The sequence below is a fragment of the Temnothorax americanus genome, unplaced genomic scaffold (genome assembly GCF_048541705.1).
Source record: "Temnothorax americanus isolate GAGA-0224 unplaced genomic scaffold, ASM4854170v1 Scaffold12, whole genome shotgun sequence".
NCBI classification, from domain to species: domain Eukaryota; kingdom Metazoa; phylum Arthropoda; class Insecta; order Hymenoptera; family Formicidae; genus Temnothorax; species Temnothorax americanus.
The window spans coordinates 2,211,892-2,239,748 of NW_027509253.1; the positions used below are offsets into that span (position 1 = coordinate 2,211,892).

General features: G+C 38.4%; 5 protein-coding genes across 6 annotated transcripts; 3 read left to right on the top strand and 2 right to left on the bottom strand.

Annotated features, from left to right (window-relative positions):
* Nucleotides 1–201: 201 nt before the first annotated feature.
* Hand (heart- and neural crest derivatives-expressed protein) lies at nt 202–5,245 on the top strand. Its single transcript, XM_077398592.1, has 3 exons — nt 202–1,032; nt 2,436–3,091; nt 4,537–5,245. The coding sequence occupies exons 1-3, from the start codon at nt 948–950 to the stop codon at nt 4,669–4,671; spliced, it is 876 nt and encodes a 291-aa protein (XP_077254718.1). The 5' UTR covers nt 202–947; the 3' UTR covers nt 4,672–5,245.
* A 6,008-nt stretch (nt 5,246–11,253) lies between these two features.
* On the top strand, nt 11,254–12,702 carry Pban (pheromone biosynthesis-activating neuropeptide). The gene is made up of 3 exons (XM_077398267.1): nt 11,254–11,403; nt 11,488–11,730; nt 12,325–12,702. The coding sequence occupies exons 1-3, from the start codon at nt 11,310–11,312 to the stop codon at nt 12,525–12,527; spliced, it is 540 nt and encodes a 179-aa protein (XP_077254393.1). The 5' UTR covers nt 11,254–11,309; the 3' UTR covers nt 12,528–12,702.
* A 4,589-nt stretch (nt 12,703–17,291) lies between these two features.
* Betaggt-i (geranylgeranyl transferase type-1 subunit beta) lies at nt 17,292–19,264 on the bottom strand. The gene is made up of 3 exons (XM_077426722.1): nt 18,343–19,264; nt 17,866–18,235; nt 17,292–17,752 (listed from the first exon to the last, which is right to left on the bottom strand). Exons 1-3 carry the CDS (start codon nt 18,874–18,876, stop codon nt 17,631–17,633), a joined length of 1,026 nt encoding a protein of 341 aa, XP_077282848.1. The 5' UTR covers nt 18,877–19,264; the 3' UTR covers nt 17,292–17,630.
* Nucleotides 19,265–19,583: 319 nt separating this feature from the next.
* On the bottom strand, nt 19,584–22,421 carry LOC143908894 (adenosine kinase). Of its 2 annotated transcripts, none has more exons than XM_077426725.1 (6): nt 22,125–22,421; nt 21,803–22,035; nt 21,187–21,360; nt 20,825–21,095; nt 20,452–20,721; nt 19,584–20,351 (listed from the first exon to the last, which is right to left on the bottom strand). In XM_077426725.1, exons 2-6 carry the CDS (start codon nt 22,000–22,002, stop codon nt 20,151–20,153), a joined length of 1,116 nt encoding a protein of 371 aa, XP_077282851.1. In that variant the 5' UTR covers nt 22,003–22,035; nt 22,125–22,421; the 3' UTR covers nt 19,584–20,150. The 2 variants fall into 2 exon arrangements, with proteins under 2 accessions (XP_077282851.1, XP_077282849.1); XM_077426723.1 differs by having other exon boundaries at nt 21,761–22,035.
* A 257-nt stretch (nt 22,422–22,678) lies between these two features.
* L(1)g0020 (RNA cytidine acetyltransferase l(1)G0020) lies at nt 22,679–27,856 on the top strand. Its single transcript, XM_077426719.1, has 17 exons — nt 22,679–22,901; nt 23,210–23,473; nt 23,540–23,698; nt 23,781–24,017; nt 24,107–24,311; nt 24,392–24,513; nt 24,689–24,825; nt 24,891–25,178; nt 25,274–25,355; nt 25,440–25,556; nt 25,788–25,964; nt 26,040–26,187; nt 26,302–26,446; nt 26,514–26,722; nt 27,003–27,175; nt 27,265–27,513; nt 27,585–27,856. The coding sequence occupies exons 1-17, from the start codon at nt 22,794–22,796 to the stop codon at nt 27,807–27,809; spliced, it is 3,045 nt and encodes a 1,014-aa protein (XP_077282845.1). The 5' UTR covers nt 22,679–22,793; the 3' UTR covers nt 27,810–27,856.
* The last annotated feature ends 1 nt before the right edge of the window (nt 27,857 follows it).

Genomic DNA, 27,857 nt, shown 5'->3' on the forward strand with positions numbered 1-27,857 from the left:
AGGGAGGACGCCTCCGCGCCGAGAGGAACGTCATACCCTAAATCATACCCCACTTCGCCGTCCGTCGACGGCGGGCTCCCTCAATTTACTAATTGAATCCCGGGTTCCTCACAGGGGCGTAGACCATACCGAGCTCCGCCCGTTTTGACGGGGTCGGGATCACGACGGGTCTCTTCACGGGTACACCCACCCGTGCCTCGCGGCTGCTACCACCGACGACGAAGCGGCGAACGCGACCGGGGACTATACCGCATCGTGCAAGAGGGGCAGCGGATCGGTACCGCACCAAACTCCGCTTTCTCAGTGTCCCTTTGACTGCACACCCGAAACTGCATCGACGCTATTCGACGAGACCGCGCGCAAATATAGCGCTTCCTCCAGCTTCGGACGACAGTCCGTGCTGAAAGCACGCGACGCGATATCCGGACGCAAATCGAAAAAGAGACGCCCCCCCCCCCCGCGAGCGGGAAATAGAATCAAGTCGACAGTCGAGAATAAGAAAATAATGAAGTATCAACGATAATTTTCATTTCGCGGGACGAGATCTAAGTGGAAGGCATCATCGTCGAAAAATAAAATAATTTGTGTAATAATACAAGATAATCAGAACGGCAATAAATTTCATCCCGTTCAGACAAAATTCGAGTGCAAGTTGCAGAAATCTTCAGATGCTTGAGAAATATAACGAGATATAATATAAACGGAAATAATATAATATATAATAATTGAACGACAACTTTTGTTTTCGACGAAAGAAAAGGCTCTTCGCTATCGAGAAACATAGCGAGATATAGTAAATGACATGCTAAAATAATTAAATCGTAAAATAAAATATAATAATAAATCGGCGACGAGTTCAAGTTGAGAATTCAAAGTGAACGTTTTGTGAAGTTGGTACGAATTGTGACAAATTAAAGGAATCTGACGGTGATAAAATATCAGGCAACATGCTTGGCGGATACGAGGCGCAGACCGACTATTATCCGCATCAGTGGCATCAACCGTATAATTATGTCACTCAACTTCCATACGGTGAGTGCACACACGCATCCTAATTGACAAGATCAATTATTCTGAAAACTAATTTGAATACCAAAACAAAGCGCATTCTTTTACGATTTTTTTTCAATACAAACGAGTGATCTCAGGTTTAAGCATGATTACTAGAGTAGAAAATTTAAATGGACATATCTATCGATTCTTTCTGTCTTTATAGAAAAATTACATGTATAATAAATGGAATTCAAAAACATAAAAACATAAGGAAACGTGTCTCATGCGGAGTACGAAATTCTTCAAATTACAGAAATTCTTATTGATTTTGCGTGCGAGCTAAATTTAGGATATAATATGTTTGAGATTCGCCGACATATAATATGTCACTATCTTCTTAGCTATATCGTTTTATGTATTGTATTTATCATTATGCATTATCACGGATAGTATTTATTTTATTATTCTTAATATGTAATAATGCGCACACTTATTTACGTAAGTTCAAGAATGGAAAAATTCCGTGAAGGTAGAACTCGCTTTTCCAGTTTGCACGTGGAGGATAACGTTTATTTCGCTTCTCTCATCATTAATTCGTCATTAATTCATGTTCAGGCAAAACCTATCATTACGACCGACCGATGACGAAAGCAGTAAATCAAACAGCTTAATATAGAGATGGAGTAGCATTTAATGAAAGAATAATTAATTGCAAAATGCAAAAAACTTATAAATAAACAATGTACAAGAGCTTTTTATGCGAACGATATATTTTTTGCTTTAAATATCTTACGTATATGATTTGTGTAACAATTCGACATCGTGCGCAATATGTTATATTGAAATAAAATATATTAATGTAACGTATTGCGCTAGTGCAAATAAAACAAATATTTTTTTCTAAAAGTCATTTTTTGCTTATTTATAACATATTAAAGAGAAGCGTTACAAAAAATATATGTAGACTATTTTGACAATCAAAATTAAAGGCTTACTTAGGCTTTAAATGAATTGCGTATATACTACTTGCCGTATTATTTATTTCTATAAAGCAAATACAAAAAATCCAACAAAATATCAACGGAATGAATTAAATTTAAATATCATTAACCATTTTAAGAACCATCATAAAATATAATATTGTTTCAAAATATTACTAAATTCTTTATTGCGTAGAAAAATCACGTTGTTTTTTTTTTATCCCAATGTTTTTATGTTCAATTATGTTCTTATCAAAGGCCTCTGAGAATTACTATAAGGTCGAGTGTCGAAAAATCTGGCTGTTATTTTGCAAACTTCGCAAAAAAGTTTCCTATTTTTAAAAATCATATTCGCGTATAGTTATTACGCTAATAATTTTCGCGAGAGTCATTTAAAAACCAATTTCATCAATGCATCTATCGATCACATAAAAACGCGATGTGCACCCGATTTCTGCACAGGGCCCCTCGGCTCGGTTCCCGATGCCGACAGTCAGTCCACGTACTGGGGAGGCGCGGATTCCGGTATTTCGGGGGGTAGCTCGGGAGCCGGCAGTCCCACCGCGTCGACGCCACCCCTTATCGAGGAGATCGGCGTCCAGGAACCGAGTTACTCGCCTCTGCAGCAATACGCACACCCTTCGGCCGGCCAGCATTATACCACCTTGCCGTACTCCCAGGGGCAACAGGAAACGTCACCCCACCATCACCATCATCCGCATCACCACCATCATCATCAGCCTAGTCACCGACGCGAGCATGAGTTCGCGAGCGCCCAGATTAGCCAGCAGGTCGTCGGCGCCACCCTTCGGCAGCATCTTCATCAAGGCGTTTGCGAGGGTGGCGTGGCGCCCAGGCCGAAGAGGCGAAACACCGCGAACAAAAAGGAAAGAAGGAGGACGCAAAGCATTAATAATGCCTTTTCTGATTTGAGAGAATGCATTCCTAACGTCCCCTCGGATACAAAATTATCAAAGATCAAGACCTTAAGACTAGCTGCGTCCTATATCGGATATCTGATGGCGGTGTTGGAAAGCGACGAGGGAGAGGAACCGCAGACCTTCCGCGCGGAAATTCTCTCGAACGGCAGGAGGAATAAAGCGACTCAACCTAATCAAGTAAATAACTTAATTATTATTAATTATGTAGAACGGTGAAAGAGTTAGAAGAGAGGGGTGCGGAAGCGAAAGAATGGAGAACGTGAATGAAAGAGAGAGAGAGAGAGAGAAAGAAAAATTAAATATTGTTTTGCTATACCTAAAGGAGCGGAATAAGAATAATTTGTTATTAAAAGAAAGAAAGGTTTGATAAAAAAAATGTTTGAGTTTTGAAAAAATGAAAATATCATAAATTGATAACAATTATCTTTTAATAAAAGTCGCCTACATTAATCGATAATTTTATATAAAAATGTAAAACGCAAATTTTTACAACTGATAAGGCAACAGCAACTTAACTGTTCTTGTTAAAATATATACTAATGAGATAGCGCTAATAATTTTTGCTTATCTAGCTTTTTTGCTCCTCGTTCTTCGTTCATTTTCGTATTCGTGCATGAGATTATTCCTTCCGAAAAGTCCTAAAGAATTTCGAGAGCTACTCGAGGCCGCGTACGGCGGCTTTCGGTCCGCGGGCTCGACAGTTCTTCAGAATGAATTATTCCGTCTCCTATAGACGGAGTTTCTTAAATCTTTCAAAACGCTTTTGTAAGCGTCGCTTCAACGTAAACATTCGCCTCTATTAATTACGTACATTCGTACGTCGGCTTGAGAACTCGATCTTTTAGAGCCGTCGTAGTGCCTCGGGATTTGTTAAAAATGAATTATATATCGTCATATAATCTCATTATTATATAAAATCTATTATATGAAACCAAAGATCGTGAACAAATAATTTTGTTAAAATTTACATTTGCTTGATTGAAGTAAAATTGATAATTGATATGTGGCATAATAAGAAACAATTTAATCAAATTCAATTATAAAGATGCTGTAAAATCTAACTGATTATTGCAATTATTTATTACTTTTATTACATTATTAAAAAATTCATTGCATGAAATATTCACTGCAAAAAATTATCCGGATTCAGTTTGATTCACTGGATCCCTGAGATCGTTTCCATCGAAAGGTCATTGCCTTTAGAGGACTTGATAGAAAGTGCTATTACAAGGAAACAAAGAAAATTCGATTCGATTTTCCACTCAATCTTCTAATTCTGAACTTCGGAAACAATTTGCTTTCCTCGAACCCTGTATTTTGTGGCTTTCTTCATTTTCTGCGTTCGTTTACCACCCACGTGGAATTTCCTCTCTTCAATAAAGATCACTACAATACTCACTCACGGTCAATAACTTGGATATACCCTTCGTCTCTTATATCAATTTGCCTGACGATTATTGAAATTCTCCATATCTGATTTTATGTCTATCATTAAATTAAAGACAAAATGAAAAGAAGCATTCTAAATTTTAAGGTTGACCAGTTACATTGCTATAGAGACATCAGGATTAACTTTTGATGAGGACCTACATATGTCATCGGGTATTTTTGTTTCTTCGCAGAATGAGTCGTGTTTGCAATCTGCCTCGAATCTCGGCCACGAAGAACCGACGAAGAGCAAAGGACGGACGGGTTGGCCGCAGCACATGTGGGCCCTCGAATTGAAGCAAGAATCACCGACCAGCCAGATGCAATAAAATATACCGGAGACACCACTGTCAAAACATATCCGCGATATTTCACGAAATATCGCTCGAAACGATCGTTCCTTTTTGCGCCTGACATGATTTTTTTACATTGGAAAGAAAGTGTGGTCCCCGCGATTTAACGACTCCCGCGTCTTTCAAACATTTTCGAATGTCTTGCGACAGAACTATAAGAAATTCGAAATTATTGAGGAATAAAATAACGTTTTATTAAAAGATTCCAAAAATCTCGAAAAAAAACATTGACAAGTCGCGGCATGGAAAAAGATATAATTATTCGGTGTAAAAAGGGTGAAGTTTTGTTTTGTATATATAGCCACGCGTTCATGATTGTTGTGTATATACATAGAGTTTCGTTCCTTCTGTAGCAATCATACTTTGAGCCAAAGAATATTATTTTAACGATGAGTCTTTTTTCGTAAGTTAATAATAACGCGATTAAGTTATAATTAAGATCATGATTTTGGGTTGAATACGTGTCGTTGATTAGAATTAAGAACCTTTGTAAAGTTTTGTATATAAAGTATCGTTATAGAAATGTATAAAATGTCGCCAGCAATAAACAATGTAATAATAAAACGTGATATTTTATTTTTTACCTTTCCAATAAATTATTTTTGTAAATAAAGGATCTATAAAGTTCTCATTAAATTTTTATAGAAAGAGGAAATTTAATTGATGACCAAAACTCGAAATAATAGATATTAAAAATATTCTTTCACATTCTCACATTGTTTATATCGTGTTTTCTAAATAATATATGAATAAATCAGTTTATTCAAAGTTTATGGCATTGTTTTCATATACGCATCATTTTGTACTTTTAGTTTACATATATATAACTCACACTTCCCGAAAGAGGAGAAACCGTGAGAAATTCTCCTTCACTACCTTTTCCTTCTACTCTCTCAGCTGGCCCATTATATAGACGAAGAACTCATTGTGTCGAGCGCTTGGTTTCGAATTTCGTGGCTACCCTGGCGCCAGTACTTGGTCCCATGTAGCGTATCTGATACTTTACATGTAGCCAATATATCCCGGAGGAGAAAATATTAGTGTCTATTTGTCCCCAGCGCGCGACAGTAGACGGCATCTCTGATACCGTGTTCTTTGCTTATAATTAACTTCGCTCGTTTGCCAATCTTCAAATTTAAATTGTTACCGTTTGTATTCGGTTATTCCGCGCCATATAAAAAATGCTTTTAGAATCCATCCGACCTTTAGAAAAACTATTTTAGGAAAATTATATTTATATTATGAGAAAGTAATTCCTTGTGGGCGTTAAAGTTTTAAAATCTATAACGAGTTAGTTCCTTAAACATCGTCAAATTGGTCATGGAAATCTTAATTTCTTTGTCATGCAAATAAGTAAACTTTATTTGATATATTTCCATTCGATATTAAAATCAGATATCTAACTATATATTTGATTATCATCGATTTTAATCTTGCTGTCCCTAAAAATTTCGGGATTGTCAATTTACGGTTGGTCGTTCAATCAACCTTAACTAATTAAATTGACGTAATTAATTTTTAGTTTTTGCTACCAGGAACTCTTTGACTCTCCTGAGACTAAATATTTGCGATTGTCCTCGATATCGGCACCGGTCCATCAATGTCCATCGTACCTAAACAACGTGATTCGATGCGCCAGTCGAAGACGACATTGTTGGTTTTGTGTATTGTAAGCGAGTGATCGCGAAGCCCGAGGATCGATATTAGCGTGGCGATTGACGAGCCGTTTGTTTATCGCAATGAGTGGCACTATATTATACGCGAGCGTGCACGTCCGCGGGACTTCGAGAATGTTAATAGTTGAGCCTCGCTGTTGCCTCGCCGTAAACATTTCAGCTGACTCTTCCGACGCTGACGAAGCTTCATATTTTGTTATTCGATCCTACAATTCTTTCGTCCACGTTCAACAAATTAAATCACGATCATCGGCAGCGTATACTGTCTCTGCATTAATCAAAGTCGCGTTGTATCGACCAAACTATATCACATAGTTTATCACAGTTTATAATGTACATTTTTAATTCTACATTACTCGCGTGTATTTTATACTCCAATTATATATATCACAATTTTTTTATTCTCTTTAATAGTTTACAATTAAATATAAAGGTTGATGATATTACATGTATCTGCTAGATAATCTAGATAAGGATAACAATTGTTTCTTAATTAATCGATAAAATTAAAATAGTGTTTTATATATTAATGAAATATTAATTAAAATAATAAAATAAAATTCGACTGATAAGAATGTTTTACTCTGTAAGTAGATTTCTAAATATGTGTAGTGTTTTGCACCTTAATTTTGCGTATAACGTGGAATAATCAACGTAAAACTCTGTAAAAATATCATTTTCAAGAATTTTTCCAAATTATGGAATAAACTTTAAAAATGGCGTGTTGAGTAAAGAAAATAAAATTGTACTCGTTACTTAATGTCGTGCAAGAATTAAATAATTAAATCCTCTAAAATAATTTAATAAAATCAAAATATTCAAATTTGGAAAAAGAATAGTCTATTGTAAGAAAATACCGCAGTAAATATTCCGAGTATCTTTCGCTCTCGCATATTCGGCGTGCCAGTGTTAACCCTTTACTCTCTCGGCGTTCCTTGTCAAGCATCTTGAAGACAATTCTCTATACACTCGATTTCACAATGAGAATTGTTTGCGTGTCTCCCTGCTAATTTATTGCACGACTTCGCAGTAACGAACACAAATTTGTCGCTGAATTTTCAAATATAACTGTATTTCAGATTAAAACGTTAGCAAAGTAAAGTCCGCTCAAATTGCAATGCTATAACGAAACAATGCAATTTCGCTGTTTAATTGTTGCTTGATGACCAGAAATACTCGCAAAAAGCGCCGCAATTTAAGTTATTTATAAAAATATTGATATCCCAGTATTCAAATAAAAAAAATATATTACCAGCTGGATAAATTTACTGCAAAAATTAGTCCAAAATACTTAACAATTGTTTAATTTTAAGTGGCAGATTGATTAATGAAATATTTGCGCGAATTACAATTTTGATCGTAATGCAATAGGTGCTTGGAAGCGCATTCGGTCTATAATACATGTCGCGGAAATTCGTTTTCACGTGTGAGGAAACGGCTTCTCCACCGAGAATAGCCAAGTTCTTACGGTACCATGGGAGTGTTTATATATGTGCGTGTGTATCTCTCTCTCTCTCTCTCTCTCTCTCTCTCTCTCTCTCTTTCCCTCCATGCATCGTCGACAGCGAGGTGTTCTGGGCTTCGTCAGGGCAAGAGTTTACAAAGCGTTGCCGCGATTCACCTACCCCGCCCTCTTTCGCACCTCTACCCCGACATAGCGCGTGCCTACTCCTCGGTTTTCTCCGCAAAAAGCACAACGGAATCGCAATTTCATTCGTCGCAGGAAGAAATAAAGAAAGAATCGCTGTATCAATGATCATATAAAATCGTCAAAAATGGTAACCGCTTAAGCCGGGTCCAGACATGTATCGTATCCCCGGCCGTATCGTATCATGATATTTTCTTATTAAAATACGGATATGTTGGTATAATGATAACCCAAGGCCTTGTTTTTAATCTATAAGTTACGGGATACAAATACGGATTAAAAACAAGGCTTTCACGTACAGTTATAACCAACATATATCCATATTTTTATAAGAAATTATCATGATACGATGCATGTCTGGACCCGGCCTTATAACAGATATCTTTAAAAAATTGTAATAAATAAAACAACATTAAAATATATTACATGGTCATTATATTTAACGCTGATTATATATAAGAAGCACTGATATATATAAAGCGTACATATTTTAAATAAATATAATATGATAAATGCAACGGGAAGAAAGCGATCAGAAGATAGGTCAACGAGTATCTCAAATTATTTCATCGGAAAAAAAGGGCCATCGAAGAGCACTAATCTTTGCTGATCTAGAAAATTCGAGATATGGGCGCTTTCGCGAATGAGAATGATTGATTGCTAATTCGAAATAATGGTTCGAACAAACGAAGATAAGACCGAAACAAAGATCTCCGAGCACACCGTGGAACATCACAGAACGCGCAGTAATCAAATCACCAGATGCGATGAGGCACCCCCGGCAGTACGTCAGAGGATTTATCTCACTTTTTCGTATATTTTGGTCAAGTCGACTTATCGCACCCCATGATCGTCCATATCCACTTTACGAAAATAATTGACAATTGAGTTAACGCTTCCCGATTCTACCCAATAATGATAATTAGACGAATTGATTTATTTTGATATTTTAATGAAAAACTTTCTCTATCAAACACGTGTCGAAATAAGTGTACAAATTTTATTCGTATTACTTTTGAATCACGTGAAATTACTCATTAGATCGCGCTAATTAATGTTGGCCGCGCAATCAAGTTCAAATGCCGAGATCGCGGGTGATCTTCGCGATACGAGCGAAGAAAAAGACGAACGTATGAAAAGATATATCGTCACGTGGGAAGATTTTCGTAGCGCGCATTCGGTCCGGCAGATGCAAGTGCTCTTACATCGTGTGCGTCTACCAAATATCGCATCGCGATAAAAAAGTATGAAGCGGGCGTTTGTTTGCTTTGACAAGTATTAAAAGTACACGATGGCGCACGTATAGTCGGCGTAGGACGAGTGTGACTCGCCCACTTAGATCTCACTGAAAAACCACGACCGCCCATGTGTAGAGTTCACCCTAATTGCACGCCTCGAGTAAGGACGTATTCATTGCACGTATACGCGTGTGACGATACATATGTATGTCCCAAAAAAAAACCCGTATGCAATCACGGAGTTTCAAGTCATTCAATCAATTTGCATCTGATTTAGTGGCTTGCAGAGGCAACGCGTTAATTCTCGATAGAAATATTTCATGTATACGTATCCATCTCACTATCATATAAGATTAAAGAAAGAGACCGAAAATGCATGAGGCTCTTGAAAAAATTAAGATAAATTTCGCACACATTGCGATTATAATTATAAACATTATTCTTGGCAATTTTGAAAAAAAAAATATATATATATATATATATTGATAATTCGTAAAAACATATATTTATTCAATTTTCTTCAATTATTCTCTCTCTCTCTCTCTCTCTCTCTCTCTCTCTCTCTCTCTCAATTAATATTATTTCAATAGTGTAAAAACTATACGTTATCTGACTACAATAGAGATTGACATGACAGTAAATAATTAGTAACAATATTGCCCACACTAATAAAAATAAGAAAAACAATAATGAAACCAAATAATTTACAATTATTAATTAAAATATTCCAAGTATACAAAAATTAACATAAATTTGTGATTAAATAAAACTTTTCAAATTTCACTTTTTATCACTCGTATGCGCGTTTTCTTACGATAAGCACAAACTGTACAAGAATAATATATTAATATGTTAATAATATTATACATGTATGAAATTAATATACATATATGTAATTCACATTTCCGATCCAATATCACACGACGCGATTCTAGGATAATGTCGGATTCGCCCGACGGATCTGACGCTTTTATATAGAGAGAGTGCAAAGAATGCGAACTCATTGATCGCCGAGTTAAGCTGGCAATCGACAAGTTAAATCCAAGACTAATCGTTCGTTCAATCGACCGTTGAAGTCATTTGTTACGCCGCGTGGGGTATGAAAAATACGCACAAGAAACACAGGATTTGTAAAGGAAAAAAAATATATATATATGTATGTTGTGTTGTTTACAATTAGACTCAAATTAATTTTGCGAATCTCCGAAATAAATGCACAGGATTTGAATTATAGTGCAAGTTAATCGTTTCCTCTAATTACGTTCTCGAACAAAATTACTTCAATAAAAAAGGATAATACATCATGATTATAGGTTATTTTCAAGCACGTAAAATATTTATATTAACATGATCCAAGAAATATATAACCATTTAAAATGTTTTGAAGTTCCTTTTTTTGCAACTACCATTTGTTGCAATAATAATTAATATCAAACGTATCCCTTCATTAAAAACCACGATACCGTCAAATCAATTAACGTGTATACAGCAAAACAATATAATTTATATAAATTAATTATATAAAACAATAAGAGAAGTCTTGTTTCTTTCTTTATTAATAAAATGTACAAAGTTCCTTCTATATACACGGCAAGATAAATTTTTAAAAATTACAATCAATTTGCGCGATGAAATTAAGCTCATTCATAACTTGAAATAAAATAGGTATATATACGTTTCCATTTTCGCGCGAAGAAGTCGATACGACATTCCCATTCATTGGAAGAATTAATGAAAACCGCCGTTTTTTTCCGAGGACAAAAATAGAAGCTACCCCGTACGTAAATGCGTGGGTTCCAGGACTCCGGCCGCGAATCCTAACTCCAGAAGTCTCATTGCGTATGTAGGACAGTCAGCCGAGCCTCAAATAAAGACGAATCGTTTCTCGGCGAATCGTGATTGGCCTCGGGGGTGAAAGAAAAGAGGTGAGAACGGAAAAAACAACGTCGACGTCCTCACAGCGACGCAGTTCCGCCCCTATAAAACCCCGAGGATCACCATCGTAGCCCGACATTATTCCGCTGCGGGGTCTCGAGGAACGACGTATTCGCGATGATCGGCACCGGAAATACCGTCAGTTACGCAACCACCGTCTGCATCCTGGCCATGCTGCTCTGCTTGGGATCTCGCGCTTCCGGTGAATACGGTATAATCCCGATTTTTGTTCCGATATAACCATACGCAATCATTGAAGTCTCGATCTAGTTTTATTAACCGCGTGCGTTCGCAGAATCGAGGGAAACGGGCTCGAGCGGCGGATCGAACGACGGGAGATCGCCGAGCAACGATTTCGGCTCGTGTATCGATGGCAAGTGCATCAAGCGCACCCCGCAGGATATCGCCAACGGCATGTGGTTCGGCCCGCGTTTAGGAAGGCGACGCAGGTCGGACGAGAAGCAGGAAGTGAGTCCCGAGATTCAGATCCTGGCGAACGCGTTGGACGGCGTGCATTGGGCGGTTATTGAGATTCCGGGTAAGAAAATCAAAATCTTTCAGCGCGGTCCATCGCTCGAGCCTCATTAAGTTTCCGATCTTACATGTTATTTCGCTCGTACGAACATTAATTCTTCTCTTTTGTCACAATTAAATTTAATCGACATTATTGTTGACACTTCTTTTATTCTTCTTTATAAGTCTGCATCAGTGTTTCACATAGCGAGATTTTTCATGTAATATTAAAAAAAAAATTTATATATAATTTTCGAATTATGAACGATCAAAAATAAAACCTTAGCGAACAGTTCAAGCTGGCATAATTATTAGATTCTAAAATACCATTCTCGTCCAATTTTCTTTCTTTATTTTTCGATTAAATTTACAGTAAACTCTATTCAAACGGAATTTTAATCCCTTTTATTTCTCTCTGATTTTTTCTCACTCTCTCCTCCCATAAAATTTTGTTTGAACATTTACCTAGAGAAATTACTAACATTCTGAACGAGTTCTCTATTCTCAATTGAATTACATCAAAGTCCATCTGCTCATCGATCCGCAAATTTTAAGGTCCAAGAGGAATGTACTTCCAATTTTGCTCGCAATTATCATCGTCAAGAACAATAAATTTCAGCTAACGACAAAAGACAACCGCCTCAATTTACACCGCGTCTGGGACGAGGATCGAGCGAGGATCTATTCTCCTACGGGGATCCGTACGAAATCGACGAGGACGACCGTTCGTTACCGCCGATATTCGCACCTCGTTTAGGGCGTAAGCTTCCCTGGACACCGAGACTTGGACGTCAATTACGCAACGTACTACGGAAACTGTAAACGCTATCCGATAAAAGCTATAGAAGATCATTGAAAGTTGAAGAACGAAGTATGATCTTGTAGATTGGCGCGATTGTGAGAACCTTGAAACGAACCTTGAACCTTGAAACCACAATTATAGCATTATTATACGTAAGACATAAAAAAATAAAGTATATTTGTATTGCGAAAACTACCTGTCCGTTCTTCTTTTAAGAATAAACTTTTAATTAAACCGAAACTAAACTTTTTGCTGAAAAAAATTCCTTTTTCTAAAAGTCTACTGCGCCAGAATATTACATATATTTTCGTAGAATTCGTACTCCGTACCAGCAGAATCGAGAAATAATTAATAAATGGAATTGATAAGTTAATACTGCAACTACCGATTAAAAATAATAACAACCAATTGCGAACACGCAAATATTTTCTTCTCGCTACGATCGACGTGATATCAAAGAAAAGTCTTATAGGAATAGAACAGTATCTATTGCAAGTTTGTACGAGGATGTACATGGAGGATGATAGACGCTATTTTCAGCGTCTCGAGAAGGGTTGAAATATCTCTCTCTCTCTCTCTCTCTCTCTCTCTCTCTCTCTCTCTCTCTCTCTCTCTCTCTCTCTCTCTCTCTCTCTCTCAAGAGGAAGTAGGATGGTGGAAGAAAGAAGAGGCAGGGTGCCGAACTACAGCGAGTAATTCCTCGACCGGAACTACTGGCGAGCCATGTGGCAACGTAGAAGACGATCATAATCGTAAAACAGCAAGTCGGAGCAAATACAAGTTAGCTTCTAGTTCACGCTTTACAACGGTGCCGTATATCGAGGATTGCTCGTAAAACGCATCGGAAAAAAATGCCTTCGATGAGAGCTTCGGAATATTAACGCTGATCGTGGCAACACATTGTACAAGATGTTTACCGATAACACCAAATGCTTTCGCGCGAACAGATATTCTTTGACTAATCTTCAAACCAGTTTCTTCGGAAAATAATCTTCATAAAGATATGAAATTAATCATCAATAAACAATTATTTAAATAGACAGTAAGATCCTACTTTTTTGTTTAACATTCGATTGGTTATCGAGATATTTTTACGGTTACAAATTAAAAATTTTAATTTTTAGCGATTTTTAGTAAAAAGGAATCCGTTTAAAAAATATTAATAATAAATCTTTTAATATTTAACGTAATAAGAATGCGTTTACCGCAAACAAAATAACGAAACTTTGTATCTGTGATAAAAATTAATTAATACTGAAATCATTGATTCTTAAATAAGTAAAACAGAACAACGATAGCAATTATATAGAGACTATAGAGGATAAAAATCTTTGTAAACTCAATTTCGAAAAAAATTGTTAAGCTTTTAAAATAACATTCTCGATACAGGATTATGATTTATCGAGCAACATCTGCTCGCGTAACAAAGAAAAATTCGAAGAAAGAACTTTGACGATCGCGACGACGTAAACGCACGATACTAAATCATTGCAGATAAAATAAACAATTGCTCGTGCAAGAATCATCCATGCGACGTTAAAGCATTGAAAACGATATAATTACGAGCTCTCTCATTTCTGTGTTCTACGAGTAGTACATTTCCACGGAAATCTCTATACCATTCTTATGTCAAATGTCACGGTTTTTCATTGTTGAATAAATAACGTAAGGACGATTTTGGGCGCGTATCGCAGCCTCGATTCATCGAAATTATGTCGGTTGCTTTGTACGGAATAAAGATAAATCATCTCATTTGTTTTTATTAAGGGATATAAATAAAAAATAAGCTTTAAATCCTGCTGTGCACAGTGCGCACATCTACATCAGACACGTGCAAATCTTGTTCTCATCTTTATTAATTCTATTCTTAGATTATTAAGCTTAAATTAAATTGTCGTCCCCATCTCATTCCTATTTTCTTTAAATATTCTTTAAATGGTAAAATTATTTTACCATTGTTCGTAAAATCAAATGTGCGGTGTAATGAGAGAGCTTACCCGAAAAAAATTGTTCACGTAAGATTGTATATAAATAAGTTCATATATCGAAAAGAATACGGAATAGATTTTTAAAAAATTTCCATTCACAAACAACTTATGTAGAAATTAGTTTTAATCGTTCAGAGAAAATTAATTTAATAAATTAATATTTAAGCGGTATATATATTTAATTGATAATATGTATCTAGTAAATAATTAAATTAATATTTACTTAATATCGATTTAATGAATTAAATATCAAGCCACAATTCATTAATTTACTAGATATTATAATTTTCACATTTATTCGAACTAAATCTATTTATTAAAGCGTCTTCCCGAAAAATCAACTCATTTCGGAGTAGAAATCGACAGGCGTAGAAAACGGAGGCAGGAGACGTGAAATGCGAGGTTATCTCATTGTGACACGCGGGACAACGATTCTATTAAGATTCCGATGAATCTCGCTCTCGCTTCGAATTATTTGTTTCTCATGTACATACAATCTCACTCACCGATCACGGCGCACTGCAAGGAGACCTCAGACCCGCCAAAACGCAGCCGGGAGGGGGTTACGTACGACGTCCACAGCGCGGCATTCCTCGTTCATTTCGTCCAGCGACGAGGCATATCCCACTCGTTGCAGTCGACACGAGAAGGAACGGGGTATTCTCTCTCGGCTTGCAATCCTCTGTAACCGAATCTCTTTTCATTCATGAGAAAAAAGAATTACGATCGACAACGTCTCGCACCGCACCGGCCTCCGCGGCACCGCGCCGATGTGAAACGTGAACGCGTGTCGCTGCCATCGCGCGGTCAGCTGAGCCGTTGAACGCGATTGGCCCCTCGCGAGTCGAGCCCCCGGATCCGGCCAATCACGTTCGACCGCTCTTCGAGCCGCCGACGGGCGGCCGCGACGTACCCGGCCGCATACCAGCCGCACGGCCCATGGTGAAGGAATACAGGGTGTGCTAATGCGCATATATTTCTAACAACAAATGAGAAATTGATGCCAGATACCTCCATCTTTCCGTGACAGTTGAATTCGGTGTTATATGTCATTACGGTGTCTTGTTTATTTAGAAAAATGGCTGCATCTGGCATCTGCGCAGAACCGTACGAAATTCGTCTCGAGTATGAGACGAACACACCTGTATCCTTCCACCATGGCACGGCCGTTGAATGAATCCTCGAACTCGGAAACAACGTTACCTGTTACCTTCAAAGTCGGCGCGCGCGGCCTTGCCGCTTGTTTTCCTCAACGCTCGGAGTACCGTAGTATTACCTGCGAAAGTCATTCCTCCCGATGAATTTCGCGCAGATACGAAGTGCTCGTGCTCCGCGCGTCCGCGTCGCCTGAGTCGCCATGCTCCGTCAGCTCCGTGCTGCTGTGGTTTTCGGAACGCGCTCGTTCCTGCGATTGGCATTCCTGTTCCTCGTTCCGCGGACCGCGGGAAACACGGGAATAATCGACTGTACGCGCCGAACAATTTGCAAGTATATCAAAAGTGTTTATCGGAATGAGTGCGTCGCGCGAATTGCTCGCTCGAAACGGAGACGTCAAGGCGAAGGTATGTAAACGGCAATTGTAAACGATTTGCAATTTCGATACGAATTCGCGGGCGATAATCGGGACGCTCCGTCCCCGTCATATGTCTGGATTCGAATGTAGTCGTGTCGCGCGGTCGGTTTTCGCGATTGGTTTTTGGCATCGAAAAATTTTCCATTATTAATTCTTTAATTTTGTCCACATCATAAATTCAATTTTTTTTGCGGGATATAATTAAGATCAATATTCGTATAACGCGAAGTAAAATGTTTTTCTGTGATTGATTATAATTCAAAATTAAAAGAACGGGTCACAAAGAAACGATCGACCAATATTCTCAAACAATTAACGGAATTAATGAAGTTCTCTTTTATCATTGTAGCGCGGTCAATTTTTATAAATTAATATTTTATTTTAAATTAACTTCGCGTGTCGTCGTGCATTTTTCAATACAATTGATACCCGCGTGTAATTCGAATCGAACGTATATGTTATCCGTCGACGATGAGAGAGATAATAATTCGACAGATGAAAGTTTTTCTCCTTTTTATTGATTTCTGGTAGAAATACGACCAGATTGTAACAGGTTGGCCAATAAGTCCGTGCGGTTTTTTGCTTATAAATTTATAAGTAAAAAAACCGCACGGACTTATCGGCCAACCTAATATATGGCCAAGAGCGACAAAAAGTAGGTCCAATCCGGCCCGAAGAAAGAAGACTGAATATAATAAGGTAAGTGGTCAACATATTATATTGACCACAATGGTAGAATACATAAAGTAACAAAATGGTTTTTTGATATATCTTTATATGCATTTATTTGCTCAAAATAAAGCTGTTTTCTCTATATTTGCTCGCATGTGCGAGATTGGACCCCAATTAAATCGCAATCGCGCGCATATTAAAACTCCCAGTTCCTACATTTCCCACAAGTGTCACTTTCAGGTATCCCGCTGAATTGACCAGCAAATCAGACCCCTTATAATCATGTCGTGATCTTAATTAAAAATTTGTATATTAGATTTTACACGGGTAGGTAGGAAAATGGATAGGTCATATTTTTCATACAGCAATTACATATCCCCTTGACGTTCAATGTTTTTTTTTTGTTAAATAAAAATATCGTTCCGTCATATAAGAGTATGTTAATTATATCAACGAAAATGTAAACACTTATAAACTAATAGAGACAAATATTAATAGGATTATTAATGATGGTTAAATATTTAGGATAAAAAAAAAACAAATTGCAAAGATCAAGCTAAATCGGTCTTTTTTTATTAACATCTTTTTTCTATCAATGTATCTATATATGTATATAATATCTATATCCTTTAATACATATACTTTACATATATGTATAACAAGCATTCAACAAGCAGTCCCAAATAATAAACAAAACATTACTGTCCATTTCGCGATCATTGTAGCAGTATTAATTGACATCTTTAGAATGAGGATTTTAGCACAGAGAATGCGATGAAACGCGAACGGGCGAGTAACGAACGTAAAAAGTATCCGATCTGGTGTACTAACAATAAGTACTGTGCGTTTCCGATATGATCGCTAGTCCCACGAATGTCTATACACCGAAATCATTCGCTCCGCCACTTTTTATGAATCCGTTGCAGATGCTCGTAAGCTCGTTGGGAAATATTAAGTTCGGGGTTTATCGAACACAGATCGGGATGTCCCAAGAGACTTAAGCCGCACAGACCTGGAAAAGTCACACTTTTATTGACGCGTGATCATTTAAAACAGATACCGTTTGTAAGATTACTTTTCGCGAGATGACGCGACACTTTTATATTGAAATTATCTCGCGTTTACCTAAATATGTATGCAAAGGATCAGGCCGAGTATTATCGAACTTCGCCAATCCTCCGACGAGCGTGTCTTGCGTATTAAGGATAAACGTTTTATTCTCCTCGGCGTTTGAGAAATTGAGGAACTTTAGCAGCTCGAGCGTAGCGCCAACCCAGAAACTGTAACACGTATCGGACGGCTTTCCAGGCCTGCCGTTAAATCCACTGTCCTGTCTCATAAGGCACCAACGCTTTAACCGAGCTAAACGATCCCACGTCAACACGTCCAATACGTTAACGTGCTCTCTCATCAGAAACAAACTCGCTACGGCGCAGAATGTGGAGCCTCCGTGAGATTCAAGGCCTGGTCCTTGCCCAATACCGCCGTCGTACGACTACAAAGTATCGCAAAGTGAACCATCATCTTTTTTACACGAAGGAGGATAAAGATAACGACGCCTAGAAATCTTGCCAAATAACAAATTTTACAACAAACACTTACGACGCTTCGCAAAATGTAGTCGATAGCCCTTGGAATATCCATGCCCGACCAATTGTCCAGAATTGCAGAGACGCAGGAGGCGCAATAGAGAAATCTCATGTCGCTCTCGCATCCGGTTACCATGGCCGTGAAAGATCCATCGGGATTCTGACAGGCGCGGACCCCCTGGACGATGGACTGTCTGTCCACTCGACCGAGATCGTCGCCGAGAATCAATAGAGTCACCAGACTGGTGTAGGTCATCGCCAAGTGACCGCACTGGTAATCGGGTATGTCTCTCGGTATCGTCGTGGACGACTGGAAGCCGGAACGTGGACCGGCATCCTCGACCTGGAGCCGATAGATCCAATCGATCGTCCGTGACTTGGCCCGCTCCCCGATGTCGTCGAGCGAATTCAGCAGATCCAAGCCGGAGAAGGCGAAGTACGCTATCATCGGCCTGGTGGAGTCGAAGTCCGCCAGGCTGCTGGGCATGACCTGCAGTAATCTTTGGAAGTACTTGACGTGCTTCTCCCGAGCCAGCCGCGGCGTCATGACGAGATCGATGATCGCGCAATATCGTTGAAAACGTTGCTCTAAATCGACGTGGCGTACGCGCGGCACGCCTCAAGAAAAGCTGCACCCTGTCGTTGACGTTATCGTTGTCGTTGTTGTTGTTGTGTTCGAATGCGACGACAAGTCAGACGTGTGATTCTTCAGTCGGAATGCCTCTCGTTTCTTGTCCCATGCCCGTTCGTCAAAACTGTCCGAGACGCGCCAACGCATCGTGAATATTCACGCTTGAGCGACACATCTTATCCGCTACCCCTTTTTTTTCACGCCAGAATCAAATTAACAATTTCGCCTGCCTTCGCCGCCCGTCGAAAGCTCGATGTTTGGTTTGGTTACGTTCGCACTTTGCAGAATAGCCAACTTTACTAGGTTATAAATTGGTGTAGAGAACCGAAACCGAAACCAACCGAAACTTGCCGAAGCGAGATTCGTGTTGGCTTCAAAAAAGCGAGTATCCCACTCCCGATTGCGTTGCAAAAAAAATATCCCATCGTCGGCAAAAAAATTTTTTGCTCCAATGGCAAATAAAAAAAAATTTATATTTCCATGGCAGTTAAAAAAATGAAATGTATAACTCAACGTCGGCGCAAAAAAAATTTATTCCTCTCGGCTAACGATAAGATCAAAGTGTAATTTACTCCTATCTCGCGAAAAGAAAAGATTAAAGATTGAAATAAAACCAATGCCAATACTTTCCATAACATTTCTTTGCATATATTTGTACATATATTTATGACATAAACAACATCGACACGTCACTCGACTATACTTTGTATAATAAAAAAATAGAAAGGGAAACATATAATTGTCGATTATAAATTCTGTTACACATTTCTGGTCGTTGCAACATCGGGTAGATAAACTACAAATATATAGTGGCAACGATTATCGAGAAAAATCTCTAATATCTCTCCCTGTTACTCTGTATCAATAATAATAATAATAATAATAATAATACGAGTGCTACGTTTAGAAATGTACGGTCTCGATAACTCGAGCCCAAAACGCGACGGTTAGTCTTTAATAAATAAGAGCTTCTCGAATACCGTATCACTTCGCGACTCGCGCGCGCCTGTTATAAATAAAATCAATATCAAATAAATATCTAACTGGGACGTAACATCGACGAAGAATGCTAGTTATCGCTCTAACGGCCGATAATTCGCTAATAGAAACTTTCACGCAATAAATAACCGTGCAATATTACGTCAGGTCAGGTAGCGATTAGTCATTAGCGTTCTAAAGAGATCGAATCGTTATGGCAGAAAGTCGGGAGGCACGCCATTCGGCAGCGTGACGCCAAGCCTGGTTGTCATGCAGGACGCGACCTTGCATCCCAATTCTAGGCAACTCTTCGGGTCCCAGTGAGCCAGGACGCCGGCCAGGAAGCCAGCCACCAGAGCATCGCCGGCGCCCGTTGTGTCCACGATAGGTGTCTTAGGCACAATGGGTTGCACCTGGATGCGACAATTGTACGAACGAATTGAACTCTTTACTCCCCCTCCCCCCATCTCTCTCAAAATTGTTTTTACTTATTTTCTCGTGACCGGAACGAACCTGAACGGATTGTCCTCTACCCCAGACGATAATCGCCGGCGCGCATCCGCCGCGCGTCATGATGAATATACCGTCGTCGGCCAGCCAATCCTTACCGTTAGCGCTAGAAACGTCCATCGTGATCCTTTTCAAGCTATTTAGTAGAAAAGGTATATCGGCGACGTCGTCGTACTTGACGTTCAACGCTTGAGCTAACGCGATCATCTCCCTCGCGTTGCCAAACACAATCTTGGCGTGGCCAACCATCTCGCAAATGGCCGCTTGATGATCCTTCAAAAATTAGACAAGCTCGATTAAACAAAGATTAATTTAGATATTAATTTGACGTGCTGATTATATTATTTAATGTACGTTAATATTTTACATCTCATACCTGGAATATGTAGAAGGAATTAAGATTGAACGCTACGATAATATTCTTCTCCTGCGCCCGCTTGACCAGTTCCTTGGCCACGTCCAGACTGTGCGTCACGAAGTATCCTTCGATATAAATTATTTTTATACCATCTAACTGCGGATTGGCCTTTTTCAGATCGTCCAGCGTGTACACGCTAGCTGCGCCAAGATTAGCGACGAGGCTGCGGGACGTACCGCACACGAGAGAAACGCATAGTCCGGTAGGCAACGTTGGATGTACGGAGTACCTGATAAAACATATACGTTATAGATTTTAGAGATGTCATATTCCGTGAAACTCTTAGCGCCTCTTGCGCGTATTACGATAAAGTTACCAACCTCGCGTCCACCCCCGCAAGTCGAACTAATTTTTCTAAGATCGAACCTCTTCGATCGTTCCCGAGACCACCGCAGAAGACACTGATTTGAGACTCGTGGGTCTCGTCGCAGAGCCACTGCAAGATCCTCAATGTATTCTGCGCAGATCCTCCGGGATTTGTGTATTGCTCTATTCTGTGGCACATAAAATTGTTTATATTTATTATTTATATTATATACATATATGCACAATCTAATTCTCATATTACTTATTACGTTATATGTATATCTTTTATAAATGATTATATAATATGTATAAATAAAAACTTAAAAAAATATTGATGCTTGCACTGTATATATTTTTACGTAACCATACACGCATAATATTGTCTCATAAATATAATCTATTAAATATATTTGCAATTATATTGTGCAATTTCTTGTTGTTGTGAACAAATGTCACAATTTATCTTCCACATTTCATTCCATTAAAAATAAATTGCTGAATGAAAAACGTAAAGAGTACAAACATACTCTGGACACACGTGACAGCAAATTTGAATTAAAATGCTTCAGAAAATTGAGATTTACATACAGCGCAAACATAAAACACGTTCTAACAAATGTATTCGTTAACTCTGGTGGCAAATCTGCGATCAGTTCCTGCAGCTTCTTCTCGCACAGCTCCGTCTCGCCGTCTATCTTGAGGCTGTACTTCCCGATCAGCTCGTCGTTCTTCAGTATCACGAGAATGTCCAGCAGAGGATTGCCGAAGGCTATGACCGTCGGGGAGTCCAATCGCGCGATGGTCTTCCGCAGTGGGATCTTCTCTACCATCTTTCGTATCGAGGAGCGAGTTTCAAACGTCAGCTTCCAATATAGGCGTGTTGAAGATACAAGGAATTAACGATACGAGCCCATAGAAAATTAAAAGCGTCGATCGGCGGCAAACTACTTACAAGGTCGGCAGAACCTTTCGAAACATCTCCTAACGATCTCTTTGCAAACAAACAATTATAAATTATGAAATTGCGAAAAAGTCGTCGCGAAGAAACACTCTTTAATGAAGTTATTGCTGAATCGAACGAGAGATACGAGGCGTCGAACTGCGAGGGAGACCGGAGAACCGACCGAACCAGAGGCGGCCGGGCGACTCGCTCCGCTTCGTCCGAGATATATTCTCTCTTCCTCGTGTCAGCGCGACGAAAACGGTCGCGCAACTCAAACGTGCACCGTGCACGTCGGTCTCCCTTCGTTCATCTCGGAGGTCGCGTGTCGCATCGCGCGCTGTCCGTCCCTACTACTAATCTCTACGTCACATTTCTCATCATAACCTAAAATTACTCCCGCGATCCCGAGATCGTCGAGTACGCGGAATCGAGAAGGGATCACCTCGGAGCGCGCGACGCGAAATCGCGAGAAATGACACGTGGGCGGCCATCTTTTGAGTAATCTCCCACCAATAGGAAAGTTGGATTGGCATGGCTTGCCAATCTTGCTATCTAAGGACGCGACGTGCTCAATGACCCACTTGTGGGTCGCACGAGGCCGGGGTCGCAAGCGTGAATTTCGAAGGATTTTGCGTTTTGTTGTGCGTCGTTCGGACGCGATATATTACTCCGGCTAAAATGGTTCGCAAGAAGATAGACAATCGGACACGGGTTTTGATAGAGAATGGCGTTACCGCGGGACACAGGACGATGTTCGTCGTCGTCGGCGAGAAAGCGAGGGACCAGGTATGCGAAAACGTGGATGCACAATCTGTGCCTGGCGGGTCCATTTAGTCTTTAATTTAATCTGAACGGCAGATATAATACAAATCAATGAATTTAATTTTCTTTATTATTCGAAAGAATTTATAAAAATTCCTCGATATATTTTTATTCGGTGCAACAAAATCAATAGGAAACAGTTCTTGGTTGGAGCAAAAATACTGTAACCTAGTGTCATTACCATATGCTTAGTGATTCAAATGCTTCGATATTTTCAGCTTCAGAATATACTTTTTAATACACATGTATATTAAAAAAAATAATTCTTTTAGGTAGTGTTGTTGCATCATATGTTATCCAAGACTGTCGTCAAAGCTAGACCTTCCGTGCTGTGGTGCTACAAAAAGGACCTAGGTTTTAGTAGCCACCGAAAGAAACGAATGAAATCGTTGCAAAAGAAAATCAAGTCAGGTAAATTGGACGTTAACGAGGACGATCCGTTCGAGTTGTTTGTCATTTCGACCAATATTCGTTATTGTTACTATAACGAGACGCATAAGATATTAGGTAACACATATGGCATGTGTATATTACAGGTACGTATACATTTTATCGTTTCTTACGCATCTAGGTTTTCAACTTTACCATTATGTCGCGTTTAGGATTTTGAAGCGATTACGCCAAACTTATTGGCACGTACAATTGAAACTGTGGAGGGCGGTGGAATCATTGTATTTTTGCTGCAATCTGTGAACTCCTTGAAGCAGTTGTACACGATGAATATGGACGTTCATCAGAGATTTCGCACGGAAGCTCATAAGGCAATAATATAACCTATTATTTCTTAAAATATATTTGAAACGTGCAATATTACAGTTTCTTACTTATTTTTTATTAATTTAGGATGTAGTATGCCGATTTAACGAGAGGTTTTTGCTGTCGCTGGCTTCTTGTACTCGATGTTTGGTAGTTGACGACCAACTGAATGTATTGCCTATTTCCTCTCACAATCTAAGAATAGAACCTATGCATAAGTGGACCGTTTCGGAAGAACAGTCAAACTTGAATGCTTTAAAGGAGAGTCTGCAAGATACTCAGCCTGTATCTGCGTTAATAAATTGCTGCAAAACAGTCGATCAGGTAAATTCGTGCAAAAATGAATTAATAAATTGTATAAAAGATTGGTGTTAAATGTTTTCTAACTTTATGCACAATTTTAATATTTTCAGGCGAAAGCGGTCCTTAAATTTATCGAATGTATCTCCGAGAAAACTTTGAGATCTACTGTATCGTTGACCGCAGCCAGAGGACGCGGAAAATCCGCTGCGTTGGGACTCGCCATCGCTGGAGCTGTTACCTTTGGATACTCTAACATATACATCTCGAGTCCCAGTCCGGAAAACTTGAACACTCTCTTTGAATTTGTCTTCAAGGGTAAGTTTACCAGATTAATCGTTATTTTATGGATATGAGGAATCATCAACGCGTACGAAACGTAATTCGTATATTCGTAGGATTTGACGCGCTTGGATACCAGGAACATCTCGACTATGGTTTAGTGCAGTCCACGAATCCAGAGTTCAACAAGGCCACTGTACGCGTAAATGTATTCCGAGATCATCGCCAAACAATTCAGGTGTGTAATGTGAAAAAAAACTATAAATTGTTTTATATGCATAAGCATTTTCGGAAGTGATATATATTCAATTTGCTTTAGTCCACAACAGAATGTCCGGACATCTTTGATAGTACCATAGTATAAATAGTACTACAAATTAATAGCGCGTTATCGTTTCGTTTCTTTTGCACAGTATATACATCCAACAGACACCCACAAGTTAAATCAAGCAGAGTTGCTTGTGATCGATGAAGCAGCAGCAATTCCATTGCCCTATGTCAAAGCGATGCTTGGACCTTACCTAATATTTCTCGCATCGACTATAAATGGGTAAGGCATTCAAACTTTCCTGGAGTATCGATAAATCGTCTACTCTCATTCGTTAATATTTATAGATATGAAGGCACAGGTCGGTCTTTGTCGCTCAAATTGCTGCAGCAATTGAGGACGCAGACTGTTGGGTCAAATAGCCACGATGGGAAAAACGAAAAGGAGCGAAACGAGAAAACTCTTATCGGGAGGCAATTGCACGAACTCACTCTCGAAGAATCGATACGTTATAAGCCGGGCGATTCTGTGGAACAATGGCTGTGCGACTTGCTGTGCCTGAATGTTACAACATACGCACCCATCCTTTCTGGATGTCCTCCTCCTGATACGTGCCAGTTGTACTATATTAATAGGTATTATAATAGTATATTATATTAATAGTAATTATAAGTAATTTTGCAAATGCTTATAACTTCAAAAATTAATATGTATTCCTCATTTTTCTCAGAGATACATTGTTCTCTTATCACAAGGCTTCTGAGTTGTTTCTGCAGAGATTGGTCTCTCTATATGTTGCATCGCATTATAAAGTATGTACTATATTTTTTTCTTAACAATATTTTTTTATGAAATTATACAGTATTAACTTTTGATTATCTGTTAATATATTTTAGAATACCCCTAATGATTTGCAAATGATGTCTGACGCACCTGCGCATCGTCTGTTTTGTCTCTTGGGACCAGTAGATGCCAATAAAAAGACTTTACCCGAGATATTAGTAGTTCTTCAAGTAAGTATAATTCTGTGAATCTAAATTTAGCTGTAATTACAAACAGTATAAACATTCTTGACATTCAAATATTTTATTTTTCATTGAAAATTGTGAAATTAGATATTAGAAAGTTAACATTATTTTTAGAACACATTTCCTGAATTATTTTTAATTATTTTATAATTGAATTATTTATTCTATTTGTAAGACATATATTCTTTATACAGAAATTTATTTCCCAACATACAGATTTGCTTAGAAGGCCAAGTTAGCAAAACCAGCATAAATGATGGTCTATCGCAAGGTCGTAGGGCAGCGGGCGATCTAATACCTTGGACGATCGCTCAACAATATCAAGATGAAGATTTTCCAGTATTGTCTGGCGCGCGCATCGTTAGGATTGCCACGCATCCAGATTATCAAGGGGTATATATTTCTTGTTTAAAATTTGCTAATTTATTTAAAAAAACATGAATTTGCTGAACGAACAATAAATTACAGATGGGATATGGTAGCCGCGCGTTGCAGCTATTGAAGCAATACTACGAGATGAAAATACCCAATATCAATGAAAGCGTTACACAAGAGCCAATTACGGAAATAAAAAATGTTTCCGATGAAGCGGTCGGTTTATTAGAAGAAACTATCGGTAATATGCGTGTTTATCTTAAATATTTTTTATTTATACAAATTCTCTTCAAATAAAATTAGTTTTCTCAAACACGATTTACAATATTAATGTTCTATTTAAAATTGCTTGCAGAACCTCGCAGTTCGCTGCCACCGCTTCTATTGAAATTGAGTGAAAGACATCCAGAACATCTGGATTATATTGGAGTGTCTTTCGGAGTTACCGAGCATCTACTGAAATTCTGGAAGCGAACCAATTTCGTACCTGTATATTTAAGGTGTGTATACGAAGTGTAATAGAATAAAAGATCGACCGATCTGAAATACATGCGATTTTTTTTCCAGACAAACAGCAAACGACATAACAGGAGAACATTCTTGTATAATGCTTTGTAAAATTAATGCGGAACAAGATAACGATAAGTGGCTACAGGCTTATTGGAGCGATTTTCGCCGGCGATTCACAAGTCTGCTCTCCTATTCGTTCAATACTTACGCAGCGTCACTTGCATTGAGCATATTAATTAACAAGACAATATCCTTAGAATCTATCAGTAAGTGTATTATACTATTAATTGTGTTATTAGTAATTTATAACGTCATATTAATAGTATTATAGTAGTAATAATGATAGTTGATATGGATTCCTAAAACCATTTATTCCTCTCAAGCTTCAGTTTTCTATTCAATATCTTATAAAACTTGCGCTCCAACGTATATATTAGAAAATTGATTTCTCTGCTTATATGCCATGAAATTAATTTCAATCGAGACATGCCTTAGTTAACATAGAATGTTTAGAGATTTAAACTTTGAAATTTATACCTGTTTCAGCGTTGAGTAAAGAAACATTGGACGTTTATTTTACATCGTACGATCTGAAACGTTTACAAATGTACAGTAACAACATGGCAGATTATCATTTGATTATGGATTTGGTGCCATCGTTAGCACGCCTACATTTCTTAAATATGATGGGAGACACTCATTTCTCGCCAGCGCAGTCGGTACGATACTCTGGACATTTCTTGATATATTATTATTTCATACTAAAAGTATTTGCTGTTTCTATATAACAATACGCAACAATTTTTAGGCAATTCTACTTGGTTTGGGCTTGCAACATAAAACCGTCGACAAATTGGCAGAAGAATTGAAGCTACCGTCTTCGCAGTTGCTCGGTTTATTCAATCGTATAATACGTAAATCCATCCAATATTTCAACAGAGTCGCGGAAAAATACGTCGAGAGCACTATGTTGACTAAAGACTCGGTTAACGGAGAAGTAAAATTAGATCCTCTAAGTGGACAAAGTTTACACGAGGAATTGGAAAGCGCAGCTAAGGTTCGCACTTTGTATAATTTATTTTCTAATTCCCACTTAACATATATGAAAATAATATTTCTGTGTTGTAGGAATTAAAAATTAAACAAAAGGCAGAATTAGAAAAACTGAAGAAAGAAAATTTGGAGCAGTACGCTATCAAGGGATCGGAAGCGGAATGGATTAGTGCGCTATCCGCCAAGCAAAGTAAAAATCTTATCTCTATAAAGACCGGCGAAAAGAGAGCGTCAGGAGGAGACGATAGCATACAAGAATCTGAGAAAAAACACACGAAGAAAAAAAAGAAACATACATAACTTATGTATAGCACGAAATAAATAAATGATCGACAGGTTTATAAATAG

Coding starts and splice junctions, on each gene's coding strand:
- Hand (XM_077398592.1), top strand. CDS start 948: ATGCTTGGCGGATACGAGGCGCAGACCGACTATTATCCGCATCAGTGG. Junction 1,033..2,435: donor TGTCACTCAACTTCCATACG/GTGAGTGCACAC, acceptor ATTTCTGCACAG/GGCCCCTCGGCTCGGTTCCC. Junction 3,092..4,536: donor AAGCGACTCAACCTAATCAA/GTAAATAACTTA, acceptor GTTTCTTCGCAG/AATGAGTCGTGTTTGCAATC.
- Betaggt-i (XM_077426722.1), bottom strand. CDS start 18,876: ATGACGCCGCGGCTGGCTCGGGAGAAGCACGTCAAGTACTTCCAAAGA. Junction 18,236..18,342: donor ACTACATTTTGCGAAGCGTC/GTAAGTGTTTGT, acceptor GATACTTTGTAG/TCGTACGACGGCGGTATTGG. Junction 17,753..17,865: donor TCCTTTGCATACATATTTAG/GTAAACGCGAGA, acceptor TGACTTTTCCAG/GTCTGTGCGGCTTAAGTCTC.
- Pban (XM_077398267.1), top strand. CDS start 11,310: ATGATCGGCACCGGAAATACCGTCAGTTACGCAACCACCGTCTGCATC. Junction 11,404..11,487: donor TCGCGCTTCCGGTGAATACG/GTATAATCCCGA, acceptor GTGCGTTCGCAG/AATCGAGGGAAACGGGCTCG. Junction 11,731..12,324: donor GGCGGTTATTGAGATTCCGG/GTAAGAAAATCA, acceptor AATAAATTTCAG/CTAACGACAAAAGACAACCG.
- LOC143908894 (XM_077426723.1), bottom strand. CDS start 22,002: ATGGTAGAGAAGATCCCACTGCGGAAGACCATCGCGCGATTGGACTCC. Junction 21,096..21,186: donor CTTGCGGGGGTGGACGCGAG/GTTGGTAACTTT, acceptor ATGTTTTATCAG/GTACTCCGTACATCCAACGT. Junction 20,722..20,824: donor ATTCCTTCTACATATTCCAG/GTATGAGATGTA, acceptor TAATTTTTGAAG/GATCATCAAGCGGCCATTTG.